General features: G+C 31.2%; 2 protein-coding genes and 1 long non-coding RNA gene across 3 annotated transcripts; all 3 read left to right on the forward strand.

Moving 5' to 3' along the window:
• Positions 1-3,433: 3,433 nt before the first annotated feature.
• On the forward strand, positions 3,434-4,617 carry LOC136089404 (histone-lysine N-methyltransferase SETMAR-like). Its single transcript, XM_065815369.1, has one exon. The coding sequence runs from the start codon at positions 3,530-3,532 to the stop codon at positions 4,547-4,549; it is 1,020 nt and encodes a 339-aa protein (XP_065671441.1). The 5' UTR covers positions 3,434-3,529; the 3' UTR covers positions 4,550-4,617.
• A 2,138-nt stretch (positions 4,618-6,755) lies between these two features.
• Positions 6,756-8,524, forward strand: LOC101237164 (keratin-associated protein 21-1). Its single transcript, XM_065815991.1, has 7 exons — positions 6,756-6,919; positions 7,222-7,296; positions 7,723-7,791; positions 7,889-7,957; positions 8,049-8,117; positions 8,220-8,288; positions 8,412-8,524. Exons 1-7 carry the CDS (start codon positions 6,826-6,828, stop codon positions 8,522-8,524), a joined length of 558 nt encoding a protein of 185 aa, XP_065672063.1. The 5' UTR covers positions 6,756-6,825.
• Positions 8,525-8,629: 105 nt separating this feature from the next.
• LOC136089341 (uncharacterized) lies at positions 8,630-8,926 on the forward strand. The gene is made up of 2 exons (XR_010642963.1): positions 8,630-8,707; positions 8,830-8,926. It is a non-coding gene; the product is annotated as an uncharacterized LOC136089341 (long non-coding RNA).
• Positions 8,927-9,776: the final 850 nt, after the last annotated feature.

A 9,776-nucleotide genomic window follows, 5' to 3' on the forward strand; every position in this document is an offset into this window, starting at 1 on the left:
TAATTTTTATTTTTGTTTACAAAAAATTGTTTTTTAAGCATTATATCTGATTATTTAACTGTTTGTATTTTTAAATATTAAATGTAATCTTTATATATTATATGTTGAACATGATATCATATATTTAATTGGAAATTTGTATTAAATATCTTCTTTTTATGACCTTTTGTGACTATTAGCAGCTATTAATATTATATCTTCTTCTTAACTATTTGTATCAATATATATATATATATATATATATATATATATATATATATATATATATATATATATATATATTAAATAAAAATTTTTTACTTTTTCAATATTATATTTTCTTTTTTGACTAATTGAGGGAGTTTTGTACTTTTAATTGATACATCTTCTTTTTTCTCTAGTTTTATTCTTAAACATTATATCTTCTTTTTACTATTTCATTTTTTTTTCTCCTAAAGTTTCTACTTGATTTATTAACCATATATTGCTATTATTGTTATGATCTGTAGGGGCTCTATGAAAAGATTAAGTTGGTATCTTGCCATCCATATCTTCTTTGAGCCCCTGTCTGTTTATTATTTATACATTAGTAATTATATCTTATTTTTTGTGAAAGGGAATTGTAATTTATATAAACAGCAAAATAAAAAATAGAAAAAAAACAAAAAACAATATGCAAATAATACAGCTTTAATAGTCATAATTAAACAGTTTTAGAAAAATTTGAAAACAAATGATCATTGTTGCTCCTTATAGTTATAATAAAAAAACTTAAAAAAATACCAAAAAACTACTAATCATAATTGAGTATGAAGAAAATGGTAATTACATTGTATAACAATTTTTAACTTTTTGAAAAAAACAAGAACCAAATTAGGTTATCTTTATTAATTCAGACGTGCTTATTCCAAATATGTAATCAGTTATGCTGTAGCACGTCACAACTTTTTGTAAAAACGATTTAAAGATGTAACGTAAGATGCATTTTTCTATACATATGAATAAGTGTATGAACATGTTTATTATCACTTTTAACACAAATTGTTTCCTTGTATTTAATTTTATTTAGCCTGGCGTTTGAATGCTGCATCGGGTTCATCGCGCTGCAAATTCCAGCAGTAATCTGCAAGCATTGCGGGGCTCCACTTTCCCTTGTATCTGCTTTCCATTGTGGCAATACTCTGATGAAAGCGCTCGCCATTTTTATCATATACATCTCCATTGACAGAGAAGAAGGAAAGATGGGAATGAAGAAAGTGGAGCTTATGCAACATGTTACAACCCAGTTGTTGATAGGATGCAATTAATCTGTCTACCAAATCAGCGTAATTTGGTGCAATATGTTTCCAAGAAATCCCTGGTACACCCGTTTGAATGCATCCCATGCTGCAAGTTCATATTGATCCATCGTTCCCGAAAACGTTTCATCCAGCATCAGTTCTCGTATTTGGGGCCCCACGAAAGTGCCCTCTTTAATTTTGGCGTCACTGATTTTAGGAAATTTGGTCTGCAAATACTGAAATGCTGGTTTGTCGTGATCTAACGCCTTTACAAACTGTATCATGATTCCAAGCTTGATGTGAAGATTGGGCAAGATGATCTTCTCTTTATCCACAAGAGGTTCATGAGTGACGTTATGGGAACCAACCTCAAATGTTTCTCGTTGTGGCCAATATTTCCTCATATAATGTTCTGATTTCATCCTGCTATCCCATTTGCAGAGGAAACACATGTACTTAGTAAAACCAGCCTGCAATCCATTTAGTATAGCAACAACTTTCAAATCTGCACATATGGACCATCTGTGATCTCTGTATTTAATTCTGTCCAGAATAAGTAATGAATTCACATAGCTTTCCCTCAGGGTTACCGAATGTGCTATGGGAATGGAAGGCAGCACATTTCCAGTATGCAGTAATACTGCCTTAATACTATAAAGTGATGCGTCATTAAACAAATTCCACATAAATGAATCGTATTGTATTCCTAGATCATCAAACAATCCACTGATGTCATTACAGAAGCAAAGTTCTTCATCCATAGAGAAGTATTGCTACAGTTCCCGAAATTGCTTTCTAAATGACGACACTCTTGCATCAACAGCCAACAGATGCCACTCCTGGAGACGAGAAGCCAGCGATTAAATACAAATTTCGAACGAGATCGTTCAGGTCAGATCCTGTTATGAAGTGGGGTTTACGCTCTGTATCTTCTGGCAACTCGTAACTATCATCGTCATCAGTATCTTCGTCTGAATCAGAACTGTCCGTGTTTAAGATTTCCGATGGAGGTTCAGGAACAAGGAGTTCAGCCGAATGAGGAACAAGACGAATAGCTGAAGGTAGATTTGGGTACACTATAGCTTTCTTACCCTTAGAATTGCGACCTGATATGTTAACAGAACAGAAATAGCAATTTGAGCAATGATTTTGGGGTTCACGCCACGCCATTGGCACCCCAAATGTTGGTCCTCCACCAGTCCTGTTCGCCCACGACGATAGTGAACTAGCGCACCTCACACAGCACGCATGAGGCGCCCAGTTTTTATCCTGGTCGCCGACTTTGCAACCAAAGTATAGTTCATACAGTTTTCTCACATGTGGTGTCAATCTTAGTCTGCATCTCTTTAAAGTCAGTTCGCCACAAATGTAGCAAAAGTTGTCGGCTTGATTTTTACAAGTTCTGGGCATTTCTTGTTTCAATATACACTGTATTATATCTATATATTACTTGGCTAACTGTAGTTTATCTAAAATAAAACAGACTTACATTTAGTCTAATACAAGGTTAAACAAATACAAATAGGTATATGATAAAGAAATGCTAATAAATAAATCATAAACAACTGCTAATAAATATATTAAAAATCACATTGACAACTTTCATAGTGAAAATTGAAAACTTGAAAATGTGAATTTGACCAAAATTGGTGGGTCACACCACAAAACGGGCATAATTTTTGTAATCTCAATTTTTCAAATCAAAATACACAAGGTAGAGTCAATAGCATTTCCGTTTTTTTTTCGTTGTTGTACAGTGTTATTATCGTTTTTAGTGTAATTTTTTAAACTTCAACATAAAAGTAGAGTGCTTTTTTCAAATTTTTAAGTCAATGTTTTTATACGATTCTTAATCAGCAACATGTTCTCTATCAAAATCAATCATAAAATGATAGGGGAAGGCAGCTGAAACAGTGCCTAAAAAACAACAACTCATTTGATTATCAATTCTATCATCTGCAATATAGATCTTGATAATTATACTGAGAAAATATATTATGACACCAAATCACTTAATACTAAGTCTACTATTTCTATGTCTCAACACAATATTAGCAGAACTTTAAACTTTTTACTTTTTATATTAGGTTGCTGCAAAAATAATCTCGTTTTTCATATTTTATATTTTTGGATGAATTTTGGAATAAATTTATTATTGGCAAATGTCATGCTATATGTTATTTAAAAGCGCGTTTTTCGCTTGATCTAGTTATCGTATTGGTTTTGTTTTATAATAATTTAGTCATTTTTTACAGGACGTCAAATCTATCATGGACAAGAGACAAATTCGCACGATTTTTCTGTTCCAGTTCAAGATGGGCCGAAAAGCTGCCGAGACAGCTCGCGATATCAACACTGCATTTGGCCCAGAAACCACTAACGAACGTATGGCACAGTGGTGGTTCAAAAAATTCCGCAGCGGTGAGGAGAGCCTTGAAGATGAAGAGGGTCGCGGACGCCCGTCTGAGATTGATGACGATCAATTGAGAGCCTTAATCGAAGCCGACCCGCGCAAAACCATACGAGAGGTTGCGGAAGAACTCAACGTTCATAACTCAACAGTTGATCGCCACTTGAAGCAAATAGGAAAGTCAAAAAAGCTTAGCAAATGGGTGCCGCACGAACTGAACGAAAATCAAAAAAATTGTCGTTTTGAGGTATCGTCTGCTCTTCTTCTGCGCAACAAAAACGATCCGTTTCTCGACCGGATCGTGACGTGTGATGAGAAATGGATCCTCTACGACAACCGACGACGTTCCGCGCAGTGGTTGGACCGCGATGAGGCCCCACAGCACTTCCCGAAGCCGAATCTTCACCAAAAGAAGGTTATGGTGACTGTTTGGTGGTCTGCAGCCGGTCTCATCCATCACAGCTTCCTGAATCCTGGCGAGACGATTACGGCAGAGAAGTACTGCCAGCAAATAGACAAAATGCATCAAAAGCTCCGATGTATGTGCCCGAGATTGGTCAATATGAAGGGACCAATTCTCCTCCACGACAACGCCCGGCCGCACGTCGCACAACCGACCCTGCAGAAGTTGAACGCATTGGGCTACGAAACTCTGCCTCATCCACCATACTCACCGGACCTCTCGCCCACCGACTACCACTTTTTCAAGCATCTCGACAACTTCCTCCACGAGAAATGCTTCAAAAGCCGAGACGATGTCAAAACAACCTTTGATGACTTCATCGCTTCCAGGACTTCGGAATTTTACGCTACCGGCATAAATAAACTTGTTTCTCGTTGGCAAAAATGTGTTGATTGTAATGGTTCTTATTTCGATTAATAAAGTTTATTCTATGCTGAGTTATGTTTGTTCAAAGTTAACGGTTGAAAAACGAGATTATTTTTGCAGCAACCTAATAGCAAAAACTTAGTTGAATTATTGTGCTGATTCCCATTGCTTACTACTGTTATTCGATAACTATTGTTTTTCTTCTATGTAACATTATTTGAAAGTACTTTTATGTTCATTTTTCATGAATTTTCCCTAACTCTTATAGAAATTATCTAATTTTCTGATGAAATTATTCAAATTTCCTTGACTTTTGCAAAATTTATTTAATTCTCTGACTTTTGCATGATGTCCAGCAATCTGCTTTTCTATAAAGTAATTTATAAAGAAGCATTTTTTACAGATTGAAAATTAAATATCTTTAAAGGAGGTTAGTAGTTTTAACTTGACTTTTGTCTTTTTTTTTTAAATTGCCTAAACTTTTTATAATGGTATAACTTTTCTAAAACTTGGTCTTTTGAATATGCTGTAAACTCTCTTAATATTTTCTGTTGATTTTTCACTACTCATGGTTACTAATGGCAACTTATGATTACTATTGGCAACTTTACAGTATAAAATACTTCGCTTATGATTTTATTAAGTTTCAAAAGAAATTTAAAAAGCTTTTAAGAATTTTATTGTTTTTGTTTTACAAGAGCAATCTAAATTTCAAATTTGCTGAAGAACTACTTGAAATTTAACGAAAAGAAATGTAAAAAACACTTGTTTGTGTGTTTTCATATAATAAACTTATGAATGTATTCTTATAAAGTTTTAACATTTTCTGCCTACAAGTATGCGCACGTATGTTCTTTACGCGCGCGTAGGTTTTGATATTATGAGTCAACTCGGGTGACTAAGATGGTTTTGTTATTTTGAAAGCAGACGGCTTGTGTTTTCAAAACACCTGCACCTAGTCAGAGGCAAAATATTTATAAGCATCTAATGCTTCGTAATTATCCATAGCCTTAAAAGAAAATAATCTAAGATTTTTTTTTGAATAATTATAAACATCATGGTATTGAACTCATTGCCATTCAGTTGGGTCATCTTTCCAAGTTTTTGCAAGAACTTGTATGGACATTGGTCGATTCCAATGATTGAAAGTTTGTTTATATACTTTTCTGCGGCGTTAAAATCTAATTTTTTTAAATATTTATATACCGAAATTTCATTTTTTTCAACTCTTTAATTCACTTTTCCGTACGAATTCTTTATTAACTCAACAAATCATTTGTTTTCAATCAAGATGATAACATTCAAGAAACTTTGCATAACCTGGTGACTTTAGGACTGCAAGGATACCTACACTTAATCTTTTTGGAGGAATCTTTTACAATGCTTTTCTCTCTAAACTACCAGGCTATTTTTCAGCTACTATATTTAAATATACTTACATGGTATTGTGGTTTAACCTCCTCCAGCTAATTGCCTTATAGAGGGCCAGATTAACTAGCCAGCAAAGACAACTTCAGCTCCATAAGGAGCATCGTAACCCGCTTCGCAGACCAAGAGTGAGTGAGTTTTGGGAGAACGAAGGATAATAGAGTGAAAGTCAAAAGAAGTTGAGTTAGAAAGATAGCATAGAGAAAGCGGACAGATATTGCACTTATGTAAGAGTGTTCAATTAATACTATTAATTGAATTACCTAACTAAGGCACTATACACATAACTAGCATAAGCTTATTTGTCTACTTACATGAAAAGTGTGTGAACTGTGGGAAAACTGTGGGAAAATTTACGGTTCAGGACAGCTATTATAAATAAATAAATAGATGTGATAAGTGCGTAAAGAGTGGGAGAGCTAACGACACATAGCCATCTGCAGCGTTTATAATTGTATTAGTTTAATTACCTAATTTTGTAGCTATTATTGTGAAAAACAACCAATAAAGCTAAGCAATTAGTAAAACCATAAAACTTGCACAACGTTGTTTAGAAGTATAACAATTAATACTTTACGGTACACAAATAGCCATAATTACATTATAATTGTTGAAAAAACGCAATGCAAATGTTAGTCAAATTACAATACGAAATTCTCAATATATAATACTTACAGTATAAGTAATTTGTTAATAATAAACCCAATTATTATTCGTAAGCAAGAAAGCCATTGGCGATTGAATTTTTTGCGGTTTTTAAGGAAGTCTTTTTAGTATTTAAGGATAAACAGTCACATAATGAAAATTACACTCACACAGTGAAAAAAAAAATTCGCATATTAACCTTTTCTCTGACCTTTTTACCAGATTTTATTTTTATTAGACTTCATTGGAAAAAAATGCAGATGATTTTTATTTATTGTTTATTTGCATTGACTTTTATAAGTTGTGAAGAAGATAATAAAGTTGATGATTACACTCCGCCGTTTACGTGTAAGTAACTTTTACATTTTTTCTTAACCCTTAAAACTGCCAGAAGATTAATTAATTAAAACTCCCTGATTTCAATACAATATAAGTATATAATAATAAGAAAATTTAATAAACAAGCATGTATATATTCAAGTTAAATTTAACACAATAATTAAAAAATATAATTTTTTGGAATTGTAATTGAAAAAATTTAAAATAATTTAATTGTAACTGTAATTGTAACTTAGTTAGTTGTAATAATTTAATTAATTGTAATTTAGCTGTGATTTAAAATAATGTAAGTTTACTTTATAATCGTTTAGGTGATTTTGGAAAATATATGTGTGGATATAGAAAATGTTGCAAGTCCTATTCAGACGAAGAAAAACCATTTAAATGTATGTTATTTATATATCTTTTTTTTTCTTATAGGTATATATTTATAAAAAGTATAAAAATAAATATACTTTTATACGTTTTATAAAAATAGCTATAAAAGATAAAAACAAAAAATGACAATTGAACTTTTTTAACAAGCCGTAGAAAATAAATATGCATTAAAAATTGAATAAAAGTTTGTATATAAACTCTAGAATAAAATATGTGGATAGAAACTCTAATAGAAATATGTGGATGCAAATAATCCATATGTGAATTCAAAAGAAATATGTGGATACAAACTAACTCATTTTGTATCCATATCATATTATGAAAATGAGAAAAAAACCATTTAAATGTAAATCGAAATTACATTTTTTGAAAAACTTATTTTCTCAATCAAGATATATTTAGCAAAAAATATTTAGATAAAATATATAATTTAGGCTACGACGGAAGTTATGTTTGTGGGTATAAGAAATGCTGTAAAACAGTAGTAGAAAAACCTTTTAAATGTAAGTTACAGTTTTAACAATAGTGTTTTTGTATTTTTTATTTTTTTAAATATATGTTATGCCGATCCTAATATAATAGTTTTTTATATATATACAGGTGACTACGGAAGTTACGTTTGTGGACACAAAAAATGTTGCACGACTATTGTAGAAAAACCTTTTAAATGTATGTTACAGTTTCATCAGTAATGCTTTTGTATTTGTTGTTCTAAAAAATGACTTTTTTTGTGCCAATTTTGACATAATAATTTTTAAAGGTGACTACGGAAGTTATGTTTGTGGACACAAAAAATGTTGCACGACGATTGTCGAAAAACCTTTCAAATGTATGTTGCAGTTTTGTCAGTAATGCTTTTGTATTTGTTGTTCTAACAAATGGCTTTTTTTGAGCCAATTTTGTGCCAATTTTGACATAATAATTTTTAAAGGTGACTACGGAAGTTATGTTTGTGGACACAAAAAATGTTGCACGACAATTGTCGAAAAACCTTTTAAATGTATGTTGCAGTTTTGTCAGTAATGCTTTTGTATTTTCTATTTTTTTAATGCTTTTGTATTTGTTATTCTGATAGTTCTTTTTTTTGCCGATTCTAACATATTATTATTTTTTAACTATGCAGGTGACGACGGATATTATGTCTGTGGACACAAAAAATGCTGTAAGACTATTGTAGAAAAACCGTTTAAATGTAAGTCGATTGTGATAACTGTTATTGAATTTTCTTATCCTTAATTATTTTGAAAAATTAATCTTTGGCTAGTAAAAACGAGGATATCAACTTAACGGTATTAACTAAACTGTTTAAATTTATTAAATGACTCCTTAAATTTTCAACTCTAGGTGAACATGGTAACTATATTTGTGGATATAAAAAATGTTGTCCTAATAAGTACACACAATGAAACACGATAGTAGGTAAATATTTTGCATTAAGTTTTCACTGCCATTAATATTTTTTTATAATTTGAAATTAAAATATTTATAAAATAGTTGCAAAGTAAAAAAAAATTCTGATTTTAAAGTTTTGTTATTTTCAGGATAGAAAATCAAGATGTCGTCTTCTACAACAAAACAGACTTATTTTATTTCTTTAATTTTGTACTCTTATTTAAAATGAAAAATGTTCAAATAGAATTCGGTCCTAATTGCTTATTATTGACGCGTCTAAAAAATTAATTTTTTGTTACATATTTTTACTCATATTTCGATTATTGCAAAAAAATACGCTCTAACGATAAGCACAGATCCTGGTAATGCCAACCTAGCTGACCCAAAAACGCCACTTATACGGGTTGATAGCGTACACATCAAGTTAACTTGTTGTGTAAATTTTTAAATCTTACTTTTTCCGCATCCACGGAAAATAATTTACTTTGAATATTCAAATTAAGTGAAACTTTGACTTCATAGTGCAACAATAAAAACACCTGTAAAACACCGTTCATATAATTTGATAAAAATCGGTGCAAATGTAGCATATGGTCACACCACACTCAGGATAAAATTTCAGTCCGAACTATTTACCTGGTTAAGGATTTATGGCAGTTTTAGTTTTTATTTTGTTATTTTTTTGCTACTTAGACCTAAGACGTTACCGAATAATGTAATATTTGATCACTGTTTTCAAAATAAAGGTTACATAAGTATTCTACTATGTAATATCAACAATTTTTAGTATATTTTTTTTACATGTACCATTTTCATTATATAAACAAAAATATTAATTTGCTATTTGAAGCAATAGTTGAAATGGCCTAGGCATAGCATAAACAACTGCCAAAATGCATAAAAAAAGTGCAAGACCTAGCAAAAGGTCTATAAGTTAGTGGAAAAAAAAAAAGGTTTCTGTCACAAGAATTTTTATTAACCCTTGAAATCCTCTTAAATACATTGACTTTCAAAATGAAGTGAAAAAATGTATAAACCCAATTTTTTACATTTTATTACCATTAATAGCATCATATTAAACTGTAAGACATGGCCT

Source organism: Hydra vulgaris, chromosome 13 (assembly GCF_038396675.1).
Source record: "Hydra vulgaris chromosome 13, alternate assembly HydraT2T_AEP".
Lineage (NCBI taxonomy): Eukaryota > Metazoa > Cnidaria > Hydrozoa > Anthoathecata > Hydridae > Hydra > Hydra vulgaris.

Coding starts and splice junctions, on each gene's coding strand:
- LOC136089404 (XM_065815369.1), top strand. CDS start 3,530: ATGGACAAGAGACAAATTCGCACGATTTTTCTGTTCCAGTTCAAGATG.
- LOC101237164 (XM_065815991.1), top strand. CDS start 6,826: ATGCAGATGATTTTTATTTATTGTTTATTTGCATTGACTTTTATAAGT. Junction 7,297..7,722: donor CGAAGAAAAACCATTTAAAT/GTATGTTATTTA, acceptor TATATAATTTAG/GCTACGACGGAAGTTATGTT. Junction 8,118..8,219: donor TGTCGAAAAACCTTTCAAAT/GTATGTTGCAGT, acceptor TAATTTTTAAAG/GTGACTACGGAAGTTATGTT.